Raw genomic sequence first — 25,718 nt, 5'->3', positions numbered from 1 at the left:
TTCACAAAGGCCAGATTTTGACGACTATACGACAGGGGCAAAGCATCTCCAAAATGGTAGGTCTTGTGGGGTGTTCCCAGTATGTAGTGGAAAGTGGTCCAAGAAAGGACAACTGGTGAACCAGCAACAGGGCAATGGGCATCCAAGGTATTGATAGGTGTGAGGCTAGCCCATCTGGTATGATGACGGCAACGACAGAAAGGTGTCGGTATAGCAGCTTGCTGTTGGGTTGTGTAGCTGCAGATCGGTCACAGCGCCCACGCTCGGTCCACTGCCGAAACCTTGTACAATGGGCATGTAAGTATCAGAACCGGAGCAATGGAAGATGGTGACCTGGCAGTATGATGCTGCAGGTGATGTTCTGCTGCGAAACCTTGGGTCCTGGCATTCGTGTGACCAACATTTAATACCTAGCTAAACATGGCCCAGACAAGTACCCCCATCATGGCAGCGGCCTCTTTTGGCAAGCACGTCTAATTCATTTTCTTTCGCATTTATTCACGGACAGATAGATACTTACAAATTACCCTGAGGGCTCAGCTTTCCAGACATGGTAGTCTACAGTACTCTCTATATCAAGACGCCTTGTAAACAAAGCTTTATTGAGATTCACAATGTTAACGGCTGGGAAAAAGAAAAAGAAAAAAAAAAAAACACGCCCCACCGACACACACTATTCCGAGTACATTAAAACCCATTTAAATCTAATAAATGTTAGAAAAACCGCGAGCTGACTGAACGGCAGGCGTCGATTCGGCGGGTTCGGTCGACAATTAACCGCTTTTCCGTGTTGCTCGTTGGACGCTGTAAATTGAAATTATTTCCTAGTGAGCGTTAAATAGACTGGTTATTTTGCAGAACTGCCCTAAATAAAACCGGGATAAGTGATATTAATGTCCTATGGTCAGTATTATTGAACCTCGAAAGCAATAAAGTTTATGAGTCGATAAATATTACATTTGCCGGGTTCGTTAAGATTCTGCCCGAGTCGCCGGCGCTTATTACAGATTGTAACCACCAAATCCACAATACATTATTCATATTCGGGGTGTCACCAAAGTGATGGATTGCCGGGAGAGGCTGTCCTTTATATAAATCAACAAATAAAAATGCAAATGCTAACATTTTCGGCTACAACCCTCCCCCCCCGCCACCTTGTCCTGAATGGGGAATGAAAATTTTCACATTATATCGACAGCAAGCAGAGAGGACAATTAACGACCTGCTCCCGGAGTAAGTGGGAGATTAATTTAGCGATGCCGGCTTTTATCACCTGCATATGGAGCTGCACCGGTCAATTCTGGCTACTTGCACTTTTCACTGAAGAGATAATAAAATAAAGAAACAAGTTTAATTTGACGCCCCCCCCCCCCCTCCCCCACAGCTTCAGGACTGCAAATGTCACAGTCTCCCCCTCCCCTTTAAGGAAAAGTTGGACTAAAGAAAAGTTTAAGTTTTTTGTTGTTTTTTTTCCTTCGACTATAAATTATCTCCGCGTAACGACTGCCGAGTGTGAACCAAAATTCTGTATGCGGTGGACACAAGGAAACTCCTCACTGCAAGACGCTGATTTATTAAGCGCTCTGCCGCATAAAATCTACATAAACAGTCTTGGCTTTTAGTCATGTTTTACAGATGGACTTACATGGAGTATTATACTCTAGTCACATTAAAAGCTGCAGCCAGATTTCTGCTGATTCTCACATATCACTGCTGCCCCCTGCTGGTCAGTAATAAAGCCACAACATCAGGCACATTTCTTCCTTAAAGGGCATCTGTCAGCAGCTTTGTACCTATGACACCGGCTGACCTGTTACATGTGCGCTTGGCAGATGAAGGCATCTGTGTTGGTGCCATGTTCATTTGTGCCCGCGTTGCTGAGAAAAAAAGGTTTTAATTAATACGAATGAGAAGAATTGCAGTTTGAAATGATAGGTGTCAGCAGTTGGGGTTGTGTCCCTGCACAGTCTGACACTATCCAATCAGTGCTGCCAGACTCTTCAGGGACACACCCCTGACTGGTAACAGCCATCTGGACCTTTATTTCAAACCACTGGCAATTCATTCATAAATTCTAGTAGGAATAATAAAGGGATGGCACAACATAGACTCATAAGAACAGATGCTTCGAAATTGTTATAACATGAGGATGAAAGACATCAGGTGAGGTGACAGCTTGTTTTTAACGGTACATCACTTTGGTTGCGGACTGGAGCTAATTTTTGAGGAATGCTTCAGTATGGCGCTAACACAATGGATTGCCTGTATTGGAATTGTGGGAATTTGAAGGTTTGCTTTTTATGCAGTGCTAAGGCTACTTTCACACTAGCGGCAGGACGGATACGACAGGCTTTTCACCCTGTCGGATCCGTCCTGCCGCTATTTCGCCGTGCAGGCGTTCCTTCCCTATTGACTATAATGGGGACAGGGCGGAGCTCCGGCGCAGCACGGTGAAAGGCCGCCGGACTAAAAGTACTGCATGTCTGACTTTTTAGTCCGGCGGCCTCTCACCGTGAACTGCCTTGCTGCGCCAATAGGGGTGGAGCGGCGGTCCGGCGCAATAGCGGCAGGACGGATCTGACAGGGTGAACAGCCTGTCAGATCCTTCCTGCCGCTAGTGTGAAAGTACCCTAATCTCTTGCATTGGGACCCCTGCTGGTTCAGTAACTACACAATCTGATGTACGGATGGAACAAAGTTTGACTTGACACTTAAGGCCAGGTTCACATCACCGTTTCGTTTTCTCACTGTCTGATCTGTCAGAAGAACAGAAAAAAAAAGATCTTTTATTTTAAGTATCCATTGTGCTCATTTTACATCCATTTTAGCCATATCTATCTGAGATCCGTTATTTTATATGCAATAAAAAGTCCATCGTGGACGACTAAAATAATGGATCTCAGATGGAAATGACTAAAACGGATGCAAAATGAGCACAATGGATGCTGAAAATAAAGCATCCATTTTTTCTTTTTCTTTTTTGTTTGATGAAACGGCGATGTGAACCCGTCTTACATTTTATAGCAACATTTAACACAATGTAAAACTTTGAAGCTCCAGATAACGATTGCTGTAACGGTGTATTCACATCTGGTCTCATGTCTTATAGGTCGGACTAGGGATGAGCAAATCAACTTCAGATGAAACATCCGAAGTCGATTCGCATAAAACTTCGGTCCAATACTGTACGGAGCAAGCGCTCCGTACAGTATTAGAATGTATTGGCTCAGATAATTCTAAGTTATTACTTCGCAAAGTCTCGTGGGACTTCGCGTAATAACTTCACAAATTTATTTTTACTGTAAAAAAACACATTTTCGAACACATTCTAATACTGTACGGAGCGCTCGCTCCGTACAGTATTGGACCGAAGTTTTATGCAAATCGACTTCAGATGTTTTATCCAAAGTCGATTTGCTCATCCCTAGTCCAGACACATTCAAATCTTCGACATCCAAGTTTACTTGATTTCCTCCCGTCTTGGTTCAGTAACTAAAACATTTTTTATTTTTTTTGTACAGGTGAAACTCGAAAAATTTTAATATCGTGCAAAGTTCATTCATTTCAGTAATGCAACTTAAAAGGTGAAACTAATCTAAGACTCATTACATGCAAAACGAGATATTTCAAGCCTTTGTTATAATTTGGATGATTATGGCTTACAGCTTATGAAAACCCCAAAAATCACAATCTCAGGTACCCTTTGCTCAGGGAATATGGATTAATTAGCTGACTATAGTGTGACACTTTGAGCCTAGAATATTGAACCTTTTCACAATGTTCTAATTTTATGAGATTGTGACTTTGGGTTTTCATAAGCCGTGAGCCATAATCATCCAAATTATAACAAATAAAGGCTTGAAATATCTCGCTTTGCATGTAATGAGTCTCTCATATATTAGTTTCACCTTTTAAGTTGCATTACTTAAAAAAATAAACTTTTGCACAATATTCAAATTTTTCAAGTTTCACCTGTAGTGCTTCCACGTGCTCCACAGCAAATGTCCAGTTCCAGGGCAGAGCCATATGTGCGGTGCAGCATGGGTAAAGTATAAAATGTGGGTGTAGTGCCTCGTCCTCCATCACTTGCGAGGACTTGGTCTCATTAAGATGCTTATTTCATGGCTTGTGATATCTATTCTCAGTGCTGCCCCCGTTTCTGGATGCCAGCTAGTGGGAGGTATCCTGTATACCCCAGGTAATAAAACTACATCTCCAACGCCCATCTGCTTTAGAGCTGCTCTGCCAGGGGAAAGAGGGAGAGACGCTTGGGGCTATACACTGAACAAAAATATAAATGCAACACTTTCGGATTTGCTCCCATTTTGCATGAGCTGAACTCAAAGATATAAAACATTTTCTACCGTACATACACAAGACCCATTACTCTTAAATATTGTTCACAAATCTGTCTAAATCTGTGTTAGTGAGCACTTCTCCTTTGCCGAGATAATCCATCCCACCTCACAGGTGTGGCATATCAAGGTGCTTATTAGACAGCATTAATATTGCACAGGTGTGCCTTAGACTGCCCACAATAAAAGGACACTCTGAAATATGAAGTTTGATCACACAGCACAATGCCACAGATGTCGCAACCTTTGAGGGAGCGTGCAGTTGGCATGCTGACTGCAGGAATGTCTACCAGAGATGTTGCCCGTGCAATGAATGTTCATTTCTTTACCATAAGCCATCTCCAAAGGCGTTTCAGAGAATTTGGCAGTACATCCAACCGGCCTCACAGCCGCAGACCACGTGTAACCACATCAGCCCAGGACCTCCGCATCTAGCATGTTCACCTCCATGATAGTCTGAGACCAGCCACCCGGACAGCTGCAGCAACAATCGGTTTGCATAACCAAAGAATTTCTGCACAAACTGTCAGAAACCGTCTCAGGGAAGCTCATCTGCATGCTCGTCGTGCTCATCGGGGTCTGGACCCGACTGCAGTTCGTCGTCGTAACAGACTTGAGTGGGAAAATGCTCACATTCGATGGCGTCTGGCACGTTGGAGAGGCGTTCTGTTCACAGATGAGTCCCGGCTTTCACTGTTCAGGACAGATGGCAGACAGCGTGGGTGGTGTCGTGTGGGTGAGAGGTTTGCCGACGTCAACGTTGTGGATCGAGTGGCCCATGGTGGCTGAGAGGTTATGGTATGGGCAGGTGTATGTTATGGACAATGAACACAGGTGCATTTTATTGATGGCATTTTGAATGCACAAAGATACCGTGACGAGATCCTGAGGCCCATTATTGTGCCTTTCATCCACGGCCATCACCTCATGTTGCAGCATGATAATGCACGGCCCCATATTGCAAGGATCTGTACACAATTCCTGGAAGCTGTTCTTGCATGGCCAGCATACTCACCGGACATGTCACCCATTGAGCATGTTTGGGATGCTCTGGATCGGCGTATACGACAGCGTGTTCCAGTTCCTGCCAATATTCTGCAACTTCGCACAGCTATTGAAGGAGTGGACCAAGATTCCACAGGCCACAATCTGATCAACTCTATGTGAATGAGATGTGTTTCACTGCGCGAGGCAAATGGTGGCCCCACCAGATACTGACTGGTTCATTCCATTTCAGTGTCCTTTTATTGTGGGCAGTCTAAGGCACACCGGTTCAGTATTTAGTATTTAAGTCATGGACTTAGAATAAGGCTACTTTCACACTAGCGTTCGGGCGGATCCGTTCTGAACGGATCCGCTCATAATAATGCAGACGGAGGCTTCGTTCAGAACGGATCCGTCTGCATTATATTAGCTAAAGAAAGCTAAGTGTGAAAATAGCCTCGGACGGATCCGTCCAGACTTTCAATGTAAAGTCAATGGGGGACGGATCCGCCTGAAGATTGAGCCACAGGGTGACATCTTCAAACGGATCCGTCCCCATTGACTTACATTGTAAGTCTGGGCGGATCCGCACGCCTCCGCACGGCCAGGCGGACACCCGAACGCTGCAAGCAGCGTTCAGCTGTCCGCCTGTCCGTGGGGAGGCGAGCGGAGCGGAGGCTGAACGCCGCCAGACTGATGCAGTCTGAGCGGATCCGCTCCATTCAGACTGCATCAGGGCTGGACGGCTGCGTTCGGGTCCGCTCGTGAGCCCCTTCAAACGGAGCTCACGAACGGACCAGCGAACGCTAGTGTGAAAGCAGCCTTAGGCTTTATGCACACAGCGTGTTCCTATTTCGGTCTGCAAAATACTGATTTCTTGCATCTTCTCACTCTCCCCAATGGAAAGGCCAGGAACTGGCCATGTTCTATAATTTGTGGATCCATAAAAAAAAAACACAATTGTGTGCATGGCCCCATAGAAATAAATGGGTCGGTGTGCTATCTGCCAAAAAATGTGTATAGCACACGGAAGAAAAATAGACTTGGGAGGATGCGGCAAGCCACACCTGCCCGCAGTGGGCAACGGAGGCATGTTCATGTGCCAAAAGTATGCAGCCACCTTGTGTACCTCATCAGGTCACCAGATAAGCATCAGCTGTGGACATGCTCTCTGTGTCAGTCATCACTAGTTCTAGCTCCTAAGAGTCCCTTACTTCCCTGGAGCCCAGCTTGGATCAAACCTAGCGCCATGGACCTGCTGAATTTCACAGCACTTAACAGTTTGGCCCCAAAACGCGCTAGCCTATTGATGACTGAAGCTGTACGATCGGGTCATCCAGTGCCAAACTTACTTGTCCTTTCATTTAATGGCCGACTGAGCTATATACTGTAGAGCTGGAACACGGATAAATAGCAACACTCCTACCCTGACATGGAGCATCAAACATCCAGCTAAGAACAATTCTGCTCTGATCACAATCCTCTCTGAGCAGACGGAGGAGAATGATTGCAGCCGCCTCGGTTCTAATGCATTTAGTGGCTCTGGCGAGGGTTCATTCTGTCTCCATTTCGAGGGATTTTGTCTCTCATCCCGTCCGGGAATGAAATATTGATGAAAATGGGCACTAGAAAAAAAAGCTGCCACCAGCAAGAAATAATATTCCTGAATATAATTATGCTCCATTTCAAAAGTAATGCATTTAAATTTATATCAAATGCCTCCAAACGGCCTCAGACGCCAATCCCAATAAGGCAGGATTATGGGATCGAGGTAACTGTTCCTGTCAATTACCAAGACTTGATTTTCAATTTATATTCAAAAGCAGGTTTTTTTGTTCCATACACGGGGAGAACGTCTCAATTCCAGGTAAGTTTCAATTACAGAGGATTTCTAGTGACAGGCAATAAACAAATAGATTTATAGGCAGAGACCCCCTTCACTCCCCCTCCACCCCACCCTAGTCGTTCATGGATGACAGGAAAAGCCGGCTGTCGAGATGGAGTCACTGAATATTAACGTACACACAAGACCGGATTCATTACAACGCTCTGTATGGATTATGCCGCAGTTCGGTGACCCGGAACGCTTGAAATGGGGCAAGGCGCTTTAAAATCCCAACACGTGACTGGGACATGTAAGAGGAAGCTACTGGTGAGGGGCGAGACCCAGGCTCCGACCAACAAAGGGTCAATTACTGACAGGAGGAGGGTGAGGTAAGACCAGAAGAATCAGCCCATTATCAAATTATTATATTAATAAGCAAGGGATAACTGCACTCCACACCTTCCCCTTTATGGAAGCCTTAAAGGGGTTCTCCCATGATTAATGTAAAACATCTAAATCAGACATCACATAGTACTTTACAATCTCCTTCTAACAAAGCTAGAACCAGCCCTGTACCTCACATGGATCCAGAGATCTCCCCATTCATTGCTCTGCTAGATTTATAATCAAGCTGACAGCTCAATGGGGTGGACCAGAGAGGCAGTGCTGAAAACGGCTGAGGTCTAAGGGTGGCCATACACAGTCAATAGCTGTCGGCTGAACGGTTATTTGGCCGACTGCTCTCTCTCCTGACGCCCCCATGTGTGTACGTGTATTAAATGGGGAGAGAGGAAAAGGCGGCTGCCAGATCTTCAGGGGGAACAAAAGGATTCAATGAAAATATTCAATTTACCTCATCCTTCTCGATGATGTCGGGGTGAAGTCAGGAGCTCCCCAAACACATTTGACTGTTGGCCGAACCCGCCATTCTCGGCCAACAATACACTGTGTATGGTGGCCTTAAAAGGGTTATCCAACCCCTGAAACGTCCCCCCTTATGCCTGGGCCCCTCACACACAATATACTTACCACGCCTCCCAGAACCCACACCTCAATGCTAGGGAGGCTCGCCCCCATTTGCCATTGGCACCCCCCCTCCCCCCACCGGATGTTTTTTTATCCACACACGTGGAGAAGCAGCGGCAGGCGTGCGGGGACTACGAGCAACGCGGTTTCCGGGGAGCGAGCTAAGTATATTGTGTATGAGGGGCCCGGGCGTATGGTGCAGCATTTCAGGGGTTGGATAACCCCTTTAAGTGGTACATATTATATGATCATATTTAGGGACACTGGGGAGATTTTGACATAAATCTGACAACCCCTTTAATGATGCCCAACATAATGTTTTCCTTTCCACATTTCAGGAGCAATATCTTTTTTTATCTTTCCCTGACGTGGCTGAATGCGGGTGTAATGTGCTGTTTATGGGTATATATAAAATTTTCTGTCATTTGTATAATTTTTTGCTACGTGGATATAAAAGAAAACATAATTTAGCAAATGACATTGTTCGACATTAAATAACCTGTTAAATTAATTCTTCGTGTTATTAGGCTCTTGTGGATCTGTAATAGGTGCAGGGTTTTGGTTTTACACACAAACTATACAAGAAAATGTGGTTTAGGCCCCATGCACACTGCCGTGTTTCACAGCCGTGTGCGGGCCGTGGAACCGCGGCCTGGATCCCTCCTGAGAGCAGGAGCGCACGGCGTCACTGGTTGCTATGACGCCGTGCGCTCCCTGCTGCCGGCACAGTACAGTAATACACTGGTATGATCTATACCAGTGTATTACTGTACTGTGCCGGCAGCAGGGAGCGCACGGCGTCATAGCAACCAGTGACGCCGTGCGCTCCTGCTCTCAGGAGGGATCCAGGCCGCGGTTCCACGGCCCGAACACGGCTGTGAAACACGGCAGTGTGCATGGGGCCTTACTGTAGATTGATTTTTTTTTTATTACATTTTTAATCCCTATGTCGCAGGCTGTTATTAGGATAACACTTGCCCCAAAACAGGCCGAATGTACAGACAGCATCCAGACTCTTCCTAGGTCTCCAGGGCTGAAGGACCTTTTCCCCAACTCCCTGAGAAATCAGGGGACTCTACTGAAGCGAGGAACCCACTTGCATCATGTTGTGCGCAGCTGAAGGGTTAAACTGCCTAGATTGGAAGTGCCTTAGATCCCCGTCTTAAAGCCCCCATACAAATTATTGAGAACAGCAGATTCGGTCGACATTCTAATGTATGGGGAGCTCCCAAATCTCCCTCAACAAAATGATGTGGGGAGAGAGACAGATTGGGCGAAATTAATATTTTCACCTGAATCTTTTGTTCTTCCAGAAGATAAGTTGGCACTAGAGATGCCCGACAGCAGCTTTCTCCCCTCTCCCCATACAAATGAATGAGATGTTGAGAATAGTGGATTAGGCTGAGACTCTAATGTGTATGAGGAGCTCCCAACTCCCCCAACAAATGATGGGAGGAGAGACAGATTGGGTGAAATGGATATTTTCGACAAAAGCTTTTGATCTTCCAGAACATAAATTGCCACCAGAGCTGCCTGGCAGCCCATAGAATACACATACACGTTTGGCCGAGTCGAACTTGTATGTGCATGACTGACCTCTTTTTTCCTATTGTAACCAGTGGTGGGGAGGAGCTGGAAACTCCTTAATGTGAGGGCCCCATGAAGCGTGCTCTGTGCCCTGCAGTGATAATGGCACTGGCAGCTTCTCCCAGCCATACCAGCTGATCTATAGCTATCCGGCAAGTGGACCCCTGGAAAACCAGAGAACCTGTCATCAGAAAAGGGGCTCCTCCTGCCTAAATATCTGCACTGCTCAGAAACTGTGACGTGATGCAATGCAACATATCAGCTTCTTCAAACTCCTCGGCTGGGTGGGGCACTGTTCCTTATCACTGTGGTGATGGGTCTGGCATGGTGGCTCGTGGTTTACAATTAAGGTATTTACATGCAGCCAAGGAAGATACAATAAATACTAAGGAGAGTACAGAATGCCACTGGCCTCCTCTCCTACCTGTACAGCTCTCGGTGCTCCAGGGATGGCCCTTGGTTTTTCACTTCTACCCTGGGACTTTTCACCGCAGGAGATGTAGCAGCATCCTTTGTAGATCCTGGAAGAAATAGAGATAAGCAATAAAGGCACGAGATAAACCATTGAAGATAATAATGCAGATTCTGTAATAAGCTGAAATGAAACATTGTGCTGCAACCAATTCGGAAGTAAGGATTCAATTTGCTCAAAGATAAATAAGATCAATAATCTACATGAGGAGAGATTCTTAGTCCTTAAGCGGTTCTAGAAAGCTGCTCCATTCATTATGGCTTTTTTTTATTAATGTCTTCTTTATTTCTTCTGTATTTTCTTTGCCCTGGAAGGAGCTTTCTATTGGCCTCAGTTTCTGCCCCTGCTGATTAATGCACAAGTAATAGGCGCTCTGTGCACATTTCTGGATCACATAATGGTTGTGAAGTTCCAGGCTCCTTCACTGACCGTCCTAATGAAGTCAAATTGCAGTGTACCAGCAACAACCCCTATAGACAGGACTACGGCCACTGCCATACTGCTCCTCAATGGACAGGAATAAAACTACTTTACAATATGATAAGTATTATAGCACACAGTGGAGTCCCATTATTATGAGCACTTCATACTTTCCACGTTGGCAGCGTGTTGCTCATGAAGGAGGTCAGGTGTGCTGAGCTGGCTCAGTGGGTATATAAGGTGTGCTGAACTGGCTCGGTGGGTATATAAGTTGTGCGATAGGTTGTCTGCACACATATCCCTCATTGCTGTCATGGGTAGAAGCGCCAACTTAATGGCAAAAAGGGAGGATTATCGGCTTTTGGGCCAAGGGTGGCGGAATTTATGAAACTGCGCAGTGTGAACTGTTCTTGTGCTGCCGTGTTGAAAGTGTATTGTGAATGGACAAATGGCATCATTGCGAATAAGAGAGGTGGGAACTGTGGAGCACCACGTGCCACTGATGTAAGAGGTGAATGTTGGCTACTAAGGTGCACGAGGGTGGACCAACACGTTACAGTGGAGCAGCTCACCACCAAAATGAACCAGGGACTACCAGACGTGTCTAATACAACAGTTCAGCGAACCTTACTACATATGGGGCTGTGAAACAGACATATGGTCATGGCACCTCTGCTAATGAAGTTGCATCGCAGCAGTATCAGAATTGGATAGCAAAGGGTTTCTTCTCTGATGAGTCATATTTTCTGCTTCATTGAACGAATGGATGTTGGCGTGTAAGGTGAGAAACATCAGAAACTTCCACCACCAGCCATTGGTGGAAGAGCACAAGCTGGTGGTGGCAGCGTAATGATTTATAGGGAGGTTTTCGTCGCATTCTCTGGGGCCACTCATTCATGTGGAAGGCACCCCAAAAATTTGGATAGGAATCCTTCCTTGCAGATCACGTACACCCATACATGTTGATTGTATTCCTTGGGGCAGACTGGATCTTCCAGCAGGACAATGGAACATGTCACACAGCTGGAAATGTCTGACACTGGTTAGAAGGGCATGACCAAGACTTAAAAGTACTACCCTGGCCCCCTAATTCCTCAGACTTGTACCCAATTAAGCATCTGTGGGACCACTCCGATCGCTGTGTTCGCTCTATGGACCCTTCCCCACGCCCCTTCCAGCAGCTGTGGGTGCACGGCAGTCAGCATGGCTCCAGATACCTATGACCACCTACCAGGACCTTATGGAGTCACCCCCAGCCCGTCTAGTTGCTGCACACGGTGGATACTCTGGATATTAGCTGGTGGCTAATATTGCTGGCGATATGGTTCTCTTTCTTGAGACACCTCTTTGCATATTTCCCAAGGAGAACTGTTATTAAGTCTCCATACCATGGAGTACTTCCAGTAAGTCTCCATACAGGACCGGTCTCTTTAAGGAGATTCAGCACCCTGCCTAAGTTCATTCATGCAGCGAATTCTGCTCCGGGAAAAGGGACTTCATATAAATAGAGCTCACAAAGTTTACTGGCAGAAATCACAATCTTCCACGAGGCATTGATTGGCGCTAGCTTATCCCAGACTGAAGAGCTGGAAAATGACTCTGAATTCGATGAGCACAACACAAAGCGCTGAAATGTCAGCGGACTATGCAGCCCCAGTAATAGGGCCTGAACCCCTGTTAGTCAAAACTGATTTTGCTTCAAATTAGAAATTGATTTTTGCTGGACACAAGTCGTCTGCAGGCTCCGAGCTTTTGTTGCTGTGCAGTGAAAGGGATTAACCTCGCCTGCCGCTTGGGTTCAACCTGACGAAAACTCCTTTTAATGCAAGGACGGCCTTGGCTGGGTCGCAGGTTATTTCTTTACTTCCAGATCAAATCTTTGCAATTTCTTGCCTTTTTTGTATTGTGCTTATTTCTATAGTGTCCGCAACAAAGGGTGCAGAAATAAAAGGGGAAAAAAAGACAGAAGAATGGTCTTGTGATATGCCATCAATTGTACAATCAGTTAGGGTCTGACCTCTAAGACTACCGCTGGTCCTGAGGATGAAAGGGGCCGGCAGCAGTTTCCTGCACACCTAGGTGACCGGGAGCTCCGCTGTGCAGGGGTGCAGCGCTACACCAGCTTCATTCTAATTTTTGCATCAATGAGATATGGTTTATGTAGTGAAATTCCTGTAATCCGGCACCAAATAAAGTCTAATAATCCAGTACAGGTCCAGAAGGAGAACATTGAGCAGACACCAATGAGGAGATCAAGGAGCAGAATTTTAGTAAAATGTTACACTGGGCTCTTGGTCTCCCTGATTCATTATATGCTTTTCTATGACTGTCAGCTAAATCCAGAATATCTGATGATCTGGCACCCATAAGGTCTCACTGATCTCAGACTAAAGTTTTCTGTAAAGGGAATTTAAAAGGGTTGCCCAATTACAACAACTTATCCCCTTATCCAGTTTCTGATCAGTGAGGTCCGACTGGCATGCTCTTCTGTATGAATGGAGTGGCAGACATACAATTCGTGTCCACTGCTCCATTAAGGTCCACGGGACAGCCGAATACAAGTGCTTGGCTATCTCCAGCAGTCCCCACAAAGTTCAATGAATTAATGCCTGCCGCTCCATTCAAAAAGTAGATAGAAGATAACTAATGAATTGATGGGGGTCCAGCTGATAAGAACAGGGGTTCCACGTTCCCTGAATGATTGGAAGGGTGGTGGAGCATGCTCAGTGCCACTCCACTCACTCTGTATGAGACTGCTGGAGATAGCCAAGTACAGCACTCTACCAGAGAATGAATGGAGTGGCTGCACACATGCTCGACCAGTCCATTCATTTGGGAAACTTGGAACTCCTGTTCTAGAGATCGGTGGGCGTCCTAGTGGTCGGACCCCTCACTGATCAGATATGTACCCCCCACCCTGTGTATATATATATCTTGGGAGAAAGGAGAACGTCTTCTGCTCAGTCCTTTGCTTCTGTGAAAGTGCATATTCTACTGCAGTTCTGTGCTGAAAACAAACACCAGATTGTAAAATGCAGATTCACTAGAAGGAAAGGAAATTCACTATAAATATGACCGGCCAATAACCTGTACATGTCTCATCCACAAGTCTCATTGAGGCGAGATGAAAAATAAAACAATACATTGGGAAAGATGGAACAGATGCCCAGGGTAACCAGAGGCTTCAGAGAAATGAGCGGTGGGTTTGATTAGCTGGCATAGGCAACTACTTGACTTTTTCTCTCCACCAGTTCAGATAAGTCTCCCCCATTGTTTTAACCATGGAGTGGACCCGCTTACCTTTAATGACAGTGGACGGCTGCGGGGCACACGATCCATCTCTCTGCCCCTCGACATCTAATCTGGAAGCTCTTCCTTCGGACTCGTTTTGGCTGGGACTGAGTGGTTTTCTCCTGCTCTTACTGGATGCAGGGGTCGGGATCACTGGGCTGCAAGGAACAAGACAGAAACCATTCAGCTATGACGATCCCAGCTAACAAATATCAAACCACATGAAACCGAGCAGGAAAAAAAAAAAAATCACACGAGCTGGCACTGCCAAGCCCCAGGGCCAGGTGACGGGATCCTAGTCTGCCAGGCCAAAGAGGACAGAGTCTGGATATTGGCATTTAACGGCTTCTGTTCTGCTGAGAAGCAATCATTACCCTCAAAGAGATCAGGACACAGCGCTCTTCAGACAGTGGCATGGAGGTGTGTGATGGAAAGGTTGGCAGTACAGTGCCCGCACAGGGTGAAATCCTTGCAGGCAGTTTTGCGTCAGTCTATGTTGGCGTACTTCATGACCAATTTATCAAATGTAAAGCTAGATTCCCCTAGGCCAAGCCTAGCCAATGGCCACCAATGGAATTTCCCATATTTTTTTTCCTTGCAATGTGTTGTGAAGAGCTGATGCAAAGAAGAACAATGTAATAATCCCGACACATGACCGCCAGATGTGACATTCCATCTAGCAACGTCCAGATTTACTCGCTGATGGTGCCATGGACAGGAGTGGCGAGTGCGGCACCATCGCTTCTGATAACTGATCTGCTTCCTCACGCCGACTGCTCTGCCTGTGTAAGTCAGGATCAGGATGAACATGGCTACAGCGAACACATAGGCTTAGCAGAGATGCCATGTACAGAATGGTGGAAAGCCACAGAGGAACTTATTGTCCAAAACAATGAGCCAGGTGACAAACCCTGGATGAATTATAGCGTCGGCCATATTGGTGGTCACCCAGCTTTCCCAGAAACAGATCTCTACTTTCTCCCTTTCATACTCCTTATACTAAACACATATAGCCTCTCTGATATCTATGCATCTCAGATACATAAGGAGAGATCTCTCTCTCTCCCTCTCTCTTACATCTCTCCCCCTCTCTTACATCTCCCTCTCTCCCTCTCTTTTACATCTCTCTCTCTCCCTCTCTCTTACATCTCTCTCTCTCCCTCTCTCTTACATCTCTCTCTCTCCCTCTCTTACATCTCTCTCTCTCCCTCTCTTACATCTCTCTCTCTCCCTCTCTTACATCTCTCTCTCTCCCTCTCTCTTACATCTCTCTCTCCCTCTCTCTTACATCTCTCTCCCTCTCTCTTACATCTCTCTCCCTCTCTCTTACATCTCTCTCTCTCTCTCTCTCTTACATCTCTCTCTCTCCCTCTCTCTTACATCTCTCTCTCTCCCTCTCTCTCACATCTCTCTCTCTCCCTCTCTCTCACATCTCTCTCTCTCCCTCTCTCTCACATCTCTCTCTCCCTCTCTCTCACATCTCTCTCTCTCCCTCTCTCTCACATATCTCTCTCTCCCTCTCTCTTACATCTCTCTCTCTCCCTCTCTCTTACATCTCTCTCTCTCCCTCTCTCTTACATCTCTCTCTCTCCCTCTCTCTTACATCTCTCTCTCTCCCTCTCTCTTACATCTCTCTCCCTCTCTCTTACATCTCTCTCCCTCTCTCTTACATCTCTCTCTCTCTCTCTTACATCTCTCCCTCTCTCTTACATCTCTCTCCCTCTCTCTTACATCTCTCTCCCTCTCTCTTACATCTCTCTCCCTCTCTCTTACCTCTCTCTCCCTCTCTCTTACCTCTCTCTTACATCTCTCTCCCTCTCTCTTACATCTCTCTCCCTCTCTCTTACATCTCTCTCTCTCTCTCTCTTACATCTCTCTCCCTCTCTCTCTCTTACATCTCTCTCCCTCTCTCTCTCTTACATCTCTCTCCCTCTCTCTCTCTTACATCTCTCTCCCTCTCTCTCTCTTACATCTCTCTCCCTCTCTCTCTCTTACATCTCTCTCTCCCTCTCTCTCTCTTACATCTCTCTCTCTCCCTCTCTCTCACATCTCTCTCTCTCCCTCTCTCTCACATCTCTCTCTCCCTCTCTCTCACATCTCTCTCTCCCTCTCTCTCACATCTCTCTCTCTCCCTCTCTCACATCTCTCTCTCCCTCTCTCTCACATCTCTCTCTCTGCCTCTCTCTCACATCTCTCTCTCCCTCTCTCTCACATATCTCTCTCCCTCTCTCTCTCTCTCCCTCTCTCTCACATCTCTCACATCTCTCTCTCTCCCTCTCTCTCACATCTCTCTCTCCCTCTCTCTTACATCTCTCTCTCTCCCTCTCTCACATCTCTCTCTCCCTCTCTCTCCCATCTCTCTCTCCCTCTCTCTCACATCTCTCTCTCCCTCTCTCACATCTCTCTCTCTCCCTCTCTCACATATCTCTCTCCCTCTCTCTCTTACATATCTCTCTCCCTCTCTCTCTTACATATCTCTCTCTCCCTCTCTCTCTTACATCTCTCTCTCTCTCTCTCTCTTACATCTCTCTCTCTCTCTTACATCTCTCTCTCTCTCTTACATCTCTCTCTCTCCCTCTCTCTCTTACATCTCTCTATCTTACATCTCTCTATCTTACATCTCTCTATCTTACATCTCTCTATCTTACATCTCTCTCTCCCTCTCTCTCTTACATCTCTCTCTCTCCCCCTCTCTTACATCTCTCTCTCTCCCCCTCTCTTACATCTCTCTCATAGCTCTTCTCTTTTCTCCATCTCCTCCTACATTTTACACACACCACCATCAGACCTGTGCATTTCGCATAGAGAAATCATTTCTCTGGCGGTAAACACCTACTGTATGATGAGGATGATGGCGGTAGATTGCTGGTATTTTTCACAATATCCATAAAGCAGCAGAACCTTGCAGCAAACACCTCCACCTTGTGAATAATTTAGAGCCGAGTTGGGTGCAATCTGAGTCTTTCTTCAGGGATGGGGAAGTTAAATACCTTTAATTTGTTCTAATTATTTCAAATTTGCAAGTTAATTATGGCTGATCATTAAATAACAAAAAGGACTGCGGTCTCCGCAGAGCTTTACCTTCCGCCCCTCGCATTACTTAAGCTACATTTCGGCATGCATGAATTAACTTTCTAAATAATCGCACATTTGACTAAATGGCTCTGGAAAATGAGATGCGGATCCTCGGGAAAGGCGGTAATGGACATTACAAAGGGCTACTGGGACCAGGACTTCTAATGGGGTCTTATTTACTCCTCTTTAGGCTAAGGCAAGGCATCTTGGCATTAGAAAGCGCTCTATACGGGGCAGCCGCCGCTTCTTGCAGACGATAAAAGCAAAGTCCATTTAGAGACAACTATAATTAATTTTCAAGTGTGAGCGGAGAAACTTGTCTGAAACTAAATTCTTTGGGCGACTATGTGATAAATCCATCTCTGATCACAGGAAGGTTTGCGAGATTAAAAGATCAGAGTAGAAGACAAGAAAGCTGAAATTTAAAAGGTTTGTATAAAGGTTTGTACACATTAAACAAACCTGTGTCGGACTGGACTTCCTTGGGCCAACCAGAAGAAATAATTTTGAGGGGCCATCCTATCAGCCTATGCAGAACACGTACACGTCCTCTCCCTAGTTTTATGGCATTAGACGTAGACATTAGTGGTAGGTGATTGGCCGTAAAGTCAGCTTACAGTTGTATATTTTTCTGCTGGATTAGGGGTACATAGTTATATCAGAGCGTGGGCCTGTTGGAGGATCCTTTGGTACTCTGGCGGGCCAGTCCAACACTGATGAACCCTACATATAAGAAAGATCCCCCAGAGTGATCGCAGAGTGTCCAGCTTCATGGATCACCAGAGATCAGCAAGCAAGTGGGCAATCTCCCTGCAGCGCCACCACAGGAGAAAGTGAGCATTACATAGTTCCCAATACAGCCAATATGCTAGCTGCCAGGAGTCAAGAAATACAGCTCACCTGCCGGCTCCACTGGGATGCACGGAGTATCTCTGGACTCGGACCAATGAATTACTCATGATGACCATAAGAAAGAGCAAGCTACATACCCGAAACGCGTAGCTATGTACTGTATCCTTTGCTGTTTGGATTGTTTTTACTGGATGAAATAAAGACCGCCTTTATCTGGAAATTGGATGCTGGAATATACCCCATTCCTTTATTATGCTAGCTGCAGAATGAGTGGATATATCCTCTAGAGTGAGAGTTGCTCTTTTTGGCCACTCTGTGCTCCAGCGAAGACCTAGTTTAGATGAGCATAATGTGTGAATATTTTAGTGTCCGTAGCACAGCTGCAAAACCGGGCGCAACCAGAACTAACATCACAGGGATCTGCACCTAGATTATAGCCGTCTAAATGTGTCCCAAGAGATGAGGCTCCTAAACCAAACAAACCCATTAATCCCATCAGGACCAGGTGTTGTGGTCTCAGAGCCCAAATATTTTTGTTTTTGCCCAGTCACATTCTGAGTGTCATAACTTTTTGCATTTTTTTCTTTTACAAGAGCTCATGCACACGACTGTGATTGGCCCTGTGTGTCTTCCTGATCTCTTGGGTAACTGCAGCTCCCCTGACCAGAACCGACTGAATCTTAAAAATCGCATCCATGTGAGTACACTACAATAGCCTCGATCACACAGAGTATGAACTGACTGTATGATAAAACACTATGATATCAGTTGGCGCTGAAGATGTGGCCGACGCACCGACATTGTTTCCTGGGCCGATTACGGTACTGTGCAGGAGCCCTCAGTCAGTTATGTTTCTGGTATTTCTGTTCAGGCGCATTCAAGGGCATAGGGGCCACAATAAGCTTAGGCGTGGTGAGCACTGGATCTCAACTCCTTCGACTGCCAACGGGTGAGTACTCAATTTTAACAGAAAAGTTGACGTTGTGGATGGTGTAACATGACACATCGCAGGGCTACCGGCAAGGCTGCCTATGCATCACACAATATTACCAGGCCGATGTGTTTTATAGCACCTTTTGGAACATATATCACATTAAAAAAAAATACAACTGCAAAAAAAAAAAAACTTCCCTGAGAAGACGTATGTACAAGTGAGGCAGGGCCATCTATTCTGCTGCTGGGAATTTAATTAAGTGATATCAAATACTTCATGCACTGTCACAAGGTTTACTTTAAGATCTGCCGACATAAATCATGCTCTAGATTTACTGTATGTACTACCCGACTAAGCCCTCAAACAGGCAGCAAGGTGGCTCGGTGGTCAGAGCTGGCGCCTTGCAAAGTGGGGCCCTAGGTTCAAATCCAACAACATCTGCATGGAGTTTGTATGTTTTCCCTGTGTTTGTGTGGGTTTCCTCCGGGTACTCCAGTTTCCTCCCACACTACAAAGACATATGATAGGGAGCTTGCACTCCATTGAGGAGACAGAATATGTCAGTGCTATATAAGAAAGTAAATACCAGAAGGCAGAGACAGTACTGGGGGACGGTATTACTACAAATGACCAAGTGTGGCTTGATCTGGGAAGAACAAAATAATGACTATGGGGGGAATTTATCATTAGGGGAATATTTGAAGTCAGTTTTGCTTCAGTCTGTGTCGGCGAACTTTACTTGATAAATTGGTCTCACCCTTAAACACTTTGGTCTAGATAAATTCCTTCAGTTTTCCAACTCCACCCTCTTGCTCGAGTGAGTAAAAAAAAAAAAAAAAAAAGTCTCAATGATAAATCTGAGTGAAACTCATTAAAAGGGGTTGTCCTACAAGAAATCTACATTTTTTTCAAACCAGCCCCTGATTCTGAATACTTTTGTAATTGCATGTATAGTACTATATTTCTCACTTTATAAGACGCACTTTTTCTCCCCTAAAAGTATGCATTATCGTAGGTGCGGGGTCTGAAGTGCTGTGAACACTGTCACTACTCACCCTCCCTTGCATGTCCTGACTGCAGTGCATGACCCGGAGAAGACAAGGGAGCGTAACTGGAGGAGCAATTGCCAGCACTGAAGAGGAGCGACAGAGATAAGCAAAGTTATTTATTTTAGCTCCGATCTGAGGTCTGACATGGAGGTCTGATGGGGGTCTGGCATGGAAGTCTGATCTGAGTCCCTGATATGGGGGTCTGATGTGAGGTCCTGATTTAGGGGTCTGATGTGAGGTCCTGATTTAGGGGTCTGATGTGAGCATCAGGTATGGGGGTCTGATCTGAGGATCAGATGTGAGGTCTGATGAAAAAATTATTTTCCTCCTCTAAAACCTGGGATGTGTCTCATCATCAGGTGCATCTTATAAAGTGAAAAATATGGTACTCAAAAAAGTATTATAGCCACTGAATTATTCATCAAAACCTATCTGTAAAGCTACATAGGTAGTGCTGAATAACTAGGAAACGCTACCATTCAGGAGCCTGTGAAAGTTAGTGGCGTCTATATTAGCGGCCATACTGATCATCAGCTTGAGGGAACATTTACACGATCGTACATGTCTTACGGTCCGCAAATTGCAGATCAGCATAAGACTGATAACATCTGTGTGCGTTCCGCATTTTTCAAAACGCACACGGCCAGCCCTATGATAGAAATGCTTATTCTTGTCTAAATATAGTATTATCTGCGTCCGCCTATCTACGCTCGCATGACGCGATACTTTGGAGCGCGAGTGGAAGAGAAGGTCTCAGAAAGCCAAAGCAGTCATGCACTGGTGTGACTCCAATAGCACCCACATGAATGGTATACATCTCCCCATTGGAGGATGGTCCCTTTATACACTTCCCATTCCTGTCCTGTGTCACCTTTTGATGAAGCTTGTGCGAAGCGCTGGTAGAGGGAGTTACACATTCCACAAGCGTGCAGCTTTACGGTAGGCTTCCTAATTTGGCTAAAGCAGAGTGTGTGTATGTATGTCCGCTAAAAGAATCCGCACCATCGCATTTACAATCACAAAATTTGGCACACCTGTACATCAGGTGTCCAGGAAGGTTTTAGACGGGGTCTCCGCTCTCTAGCACGTACCGTTCCTGAGATATTCCCCAAAAATGCATTAACCAATAGAAGCCTGCAGGTCTTTTTCTTCATATCCCAACTGCCATACACAAGGTCACATGACCTTCAGCCAATAGAAGCTTGTAGGCCCTTAGTCTCCACATACACACAGTTTTACACCAGGTTTGTATAACAACCCAGCAATTTTTCTTCACTGCTGTAGGTCAGCTTTAAAGGGGCAGGGCACTGTGGATGACACTGTTAAGGGAACAGAGTGCTGTTGAAGTCACAGTTCAAGGGGCAGGTAGGGTGGCCAGTCAGGCCACCTTCAAAAGACGGGGCTTAAAAACCCCGACCTCAGGTCCACTAAGCTTAGCCCCGAGTCGGTTAAGCCGTACCCCCCCCCCCCCCCCCCCACCCCACTCCGCAGCCGACGGGGATTGAAAAAAATGTCAGCTGCAGAGGTGTCAATTTCTGTCAGCTGCAGAGGTGGGAGGGAGGGTGACTTTCTCCCTGCAGCTCATGCTCAGACAGCACAGTGCTGCTGTCCGAGAGTGAGCTGTTCAAAAGGACATCCCTGTGTCCGTCCAGGCCCTGCTCCGGACGGAGGACAGGGAGTCTAAAAGCCAGACTGTCCGCTATAGAGGTCAGTGTTAAGGGGCAGATTGCTGTAGAGGCCACTGGGGCGGGGTGTTGTGGAAATCACTGTTAAGGAGATGGGGTACTGTGGAGGTCACTAACAAAGGGGCGGGCCGCTGTGAAGGTCACTGTTAAAGGGTTGGGATTCTGTGGAGGTCTCTGTTAAAGGGGCAGGGAACGGTGGAGCTCACAGTTAAGGGGACAGTCCGCTATGGAGGTCAGTGCTAAGGGGCAGGCTGCTGTAGAGGCCACTGTTAAGGGGGCGGTGTTTTGTAGAAGTCACATTTTAAGGGAATGGAGCTCTGTGGAGGTCAGTGTTAAGGTGGCGGGTTATTGTGGAAATCACTGTTGGGCCGAATGCACACAGCCGTTTTTCACGGCCGTGAGCGGTCCGTGGAACCGCGGCCTGGATTCCTGCTGAGAGCAGGAGCGCACGCCGTCATTGCTTGCTATGACGCTGTGCGCTCCCTGCTGCCGCCACAGTACAGTAATACACTGGTATAGATCATACCAGTGTATTACTGTATTGCGGCGGCAGCAGGGAGCGCACGGCGTCATAGCAACCAATGACGTCGTGCGCTCCTGCTCTCAGCAGGAATCCAGGCGGCGGTTCCACGGACCGCTCACGGCCGTGAAAAACGGCCATGTGCATTCGGCCTTAACGAGACGTGTTATTGTGGAGGTCACTAATAAAGAGGAGGGCACTGTGGAGGTCACTGTTAAGGGAGGAGGGGACTGTGGAGGCCATTATTAAAGGGGCAGCGGGGTACTGTGGCAATGACTGTTAAAAGGGACAGTCGCTGTGGAGGTCTCTGTTAAGGGGGCCGGGAATGGTGGAGGTCAGTCACTGTAACCTATGGTCAGTGTTAAGGGGCGGGTGCTATAGGGGTTACTGTTAAGGCGGTGGACCCCTGTGAAGGTCACTGTTAAGGGAGTGGGTGCTGTGGAACTCCCTGTTAAAGGAGCAGGCTACTGTGAAGGTCAAAGTTAAGAGGGTGGGCTGCTGTGGAGGTCCCCTTTTAAGGAGACAAGGCATTGTGGGGGGTTAGTGTTAAGGGGTGGGGGGCTGTGAAAGTCACTGAAAAGGGGCAGGGTAGGGGTGCACCGAAATTTCGGCGGCCGAAAATATCGGCCGAGAATGCACCTAATCTGTTTCTGCCGATATTTTTACATATCGGCCGGAAATAGCGGGGAGGAGCTGGGGGCCGGTGCGTTCACTGTGCTCCGGCCCCCAGCTCCAGTAGTTATAAAATGTTGTACAATTAATAAGCATTCTATTAATTTGGCCCCCCTCTGCAGTATTACATTCAATACAGCCACATCCTACTCACAGGGCTGTGCTGGCCGGCCGGGCAGACGAGCGGCAGCATCACGACTGACGTCACATGCCTGCGCCGCCTCCTTCATTCAGAAAGTAGGCCGGGCACATGACGTCAGTTGTGACGCTGCCGCTCCTCTGCCCGGCCGGCCAGCATTAAGATGACAGCCCTGTGAGTATGATGTGGCTGTATTGAATGTAATACTGCAGAGGGGGGCCAAATGAATAGATTTCTTATTAATTGTACAACATTTTATAACTACTGGAGCTGGGGGCCGGAGAACAGTGAACGCACCGGCCCCCAGCTCCTCCCCGCTATTTTCTATTAATCTATTAATTGTACAATGGGGTCTGTGGATGGCACTGTTATGGGGTGGGTGGGGGTCTGTGGATGGCACTGTTATGGGGTGGGTGGGGGTCTGTGGATGGCACTGTTATGGGGTGGGTGGGGGTCTGTGGATGGCACTGTTATGGGGTGGGTGGGGGTCTGTGGATGGCACTGTTATGGGGTGGGTGGGGGTCTGTGGATGGCACTGTTATGGGGTGGGGGGTCTTTTAAAAGTATTTGGGCAAAAAGGCAGTTTCGGTTTCGGTCAAGGGGTATCCTGAATTTTCGGTTTCGGACCAGAATTTTCATTTCGGTGCACCCCTAGGGCAGGGTACTGTAGATGTCACTGTTATAGTGGATACTGTCAATATCTTTTAACGACACACACAAACATTAAATGAAATAGATGAAATATACCCGTGTGAAGCCGGGTCCTTCTGCTAGTTGTAGATAAGTGTACAGATTGCATAGTTGTGAAGTGCTGCTACTTTTTTCGTGTTTTTATACTCACATACATATAAGCAATTGGGGCTAATATTTGATTAGATGGTTGAGAAATATGACTGGATTGAACTGCATAGCTTATGGGATATCCGATTGTAGGAAATTTTGCCCCATATCATATTTATGTGTGTTTGGGGTTTTAAACTAAAGAGAGATTTTATGGGAATGTTATGGCTACAGATTTCTTTTTTCTTTTGATTAAAGAATAGGATATGCTCTCTCTCTCTTTTGCGTAACGGATGTGGACCCATCAATACTGTTGTGTGAATGTACCCTTAACAGAAAAAGAAACAGGCAAATCAGAAGTTTTCTATTCTGTGTTACTTTAGGGAGAGGTGCTCTTTAAGAATGAATAGATGTAAATTCTACACTTTCCTTACAGCCAGAATCGGGGAAAAAAATCTCTCCCTGGAAGTGCAAATCGCTCTTTAAGTTTGTGATTTATTGAATGACATTTCCGTCCTTAATGTCTGCTATTTAAACAATACCTTCCGTGTACAATCTTGCACCCTGCTGAGTCTACCTTATTACATTGCATGGCTGTAATGTCTTGCCTTTATACAAGTCTTCCAGCTTGATGCGTGACAGCAATACATCACAGGGGAATAGCGCTCATTTCTGGAGCCGACATCAGCTGCAAACAGATCAGGTACAACCGGGATGGATCCTCCTGGAGGCCTCGCATGCACACAGGGACTGGACGGGAGCAGGGCTGTATTGGGCCCATTAGGTGGTAAACATACAATGCACTGTTTTTGCCAAAATCCAACAACAGTTTCACTGCAAACTGATGTTTTTTTGTTGTTGTTTTTTTAAGTGCAGTTTTTGAAACGCATGTTTTTTTATATGTTACAAATGTGTTTCAGGCTTAAAAAAAAAAAAAGTGCAGCCAAAAAGGGACAATTTAGGCTGCTTTCACATTTGCGCTATTTATTTTCAGTTATTTTGCTCTGTTATAGGCCTCATGCACACGACCGTTCCGTTTTTTTGTGGTCATGCACACAGGTGGCTTCTGCAAAACACGGAAGCCGCCCGTGTGTCTTCCGCAATTTGCGGAACGTTGTAGAAATGCCTATTCTTGTCTGCAAAACGGTCAAGAATAGGACATTTTCTATTTTTTTTTTGTGCTGGGCCAAGGAACGGAGCAACGCATGCGGACAGCACACTGGGTGCTGTCCGCATCTTTTGTGGCCCCATTGCAGTGAATGGGTCCGCACCCGAGCCGCAAAAACTTGCGGCTCGGATGCGGACCAGAACAACGGTCGTGTGCATGAGGTCATAGACACAGAGGAATGGAAATAACAGGCACATAACTGACATGAACGGAACCTAACAGATTCCATTGACTACAACAGGATCCGTTTTGGTTGCCGTTCTGGAGAAGATTTATTTTTTGAAGGTTGTTTTTGTTTGTTTTTTTTAGAAGAGAAAAAAATCCTGCATGTCTGACTTTTGTCTGCGCTATTTTTAACCATTTCTGTGATGGAAATGATGAATGGGTGAAAAGACCCTAGCTTTACTTATTTTATGATAGCATTATATTATATTATACTTCTGTACCGTATGTACGCTACTGCTTTATTATTAATTTCCTTGTAACTTTTAATCTTGTTTAAAATTACTAAAAATATATATATATTTTTTAAGTATGCAAATCAGCCATTTCACCAGTCCAAAATCTGTAAAGGCGAGGCTCACAAGAAGCATACTCTATATACTATAAAGCCTCATTTAGACATCGTTGTTCCACATACGTGTGCTGTACGTGTTCTTCACAGACAGCACACGTCCCCATTCATTTTAATGTGTGTATTCACACATCATTGTTTGACCACGGTCCGTGGGTCCACATTTTTAGCACGCATGCATGCTCTATTTTGTCCGTGTTCACGGATCCATCAAACCAATTAGAGTCTATTGGTCCGTGAAAACAACAGATGCAACACAAACGCCATCCATGTTGCATCCGTGTTTCACGGATCATTAGGAAGAGATGCT

General features: G+C 46.1%; 1 protein-coding gene across 1 annotated transcript in view; it reads right to left on the bottom strand.

Moving 5' to 3' along the window:
* The window catches only part of KIAA1328 (KIAA1328 ortholog), a 167,646-nt gene that overhangs the window by 15,371 nt on the left and 126,557 nt on the right, over window positions 1–25,718 (bottom strand). The window contains exons 9-10 of the mRNA XM_044292623.1: window positions 13,970–14,118; window positions 10,202–10,298 (exon numbers count right to left, since the gene is read on the bottom strand). Of these exons, the coding sequence (XP_044148558.1) occupies window positions 10,202–10,298; window positions 13,970–14,118 (246 nt within the window). The remainder of the gene's footprint in view (window positions 1–10,201; window positions 10,299–13,969; window positions 14,119–25,718) is intronic.

The sequence above is a fragment of the Bufo gargarizans genome, chromosome 1 (genome assembly GCF_014858855.1).
Source record: "Bufo gargarizans isolate SCDJY-AF-19 chromosome 1, ASM1485885v1, whole genome shotgun sequence".
NCBI classification, from domain to species: domain Eukaryota; kingdom Metazoa; phylum Chordata; class Amphibia; order Anura; family Bufonidae; genus Bufo; species Bufo gargarizans.
The sequence above is the reverse complement of the archived record's forward strand: the minus strand, read 5'-3'. Positions and strand labels throughout refer to the sequence as shown.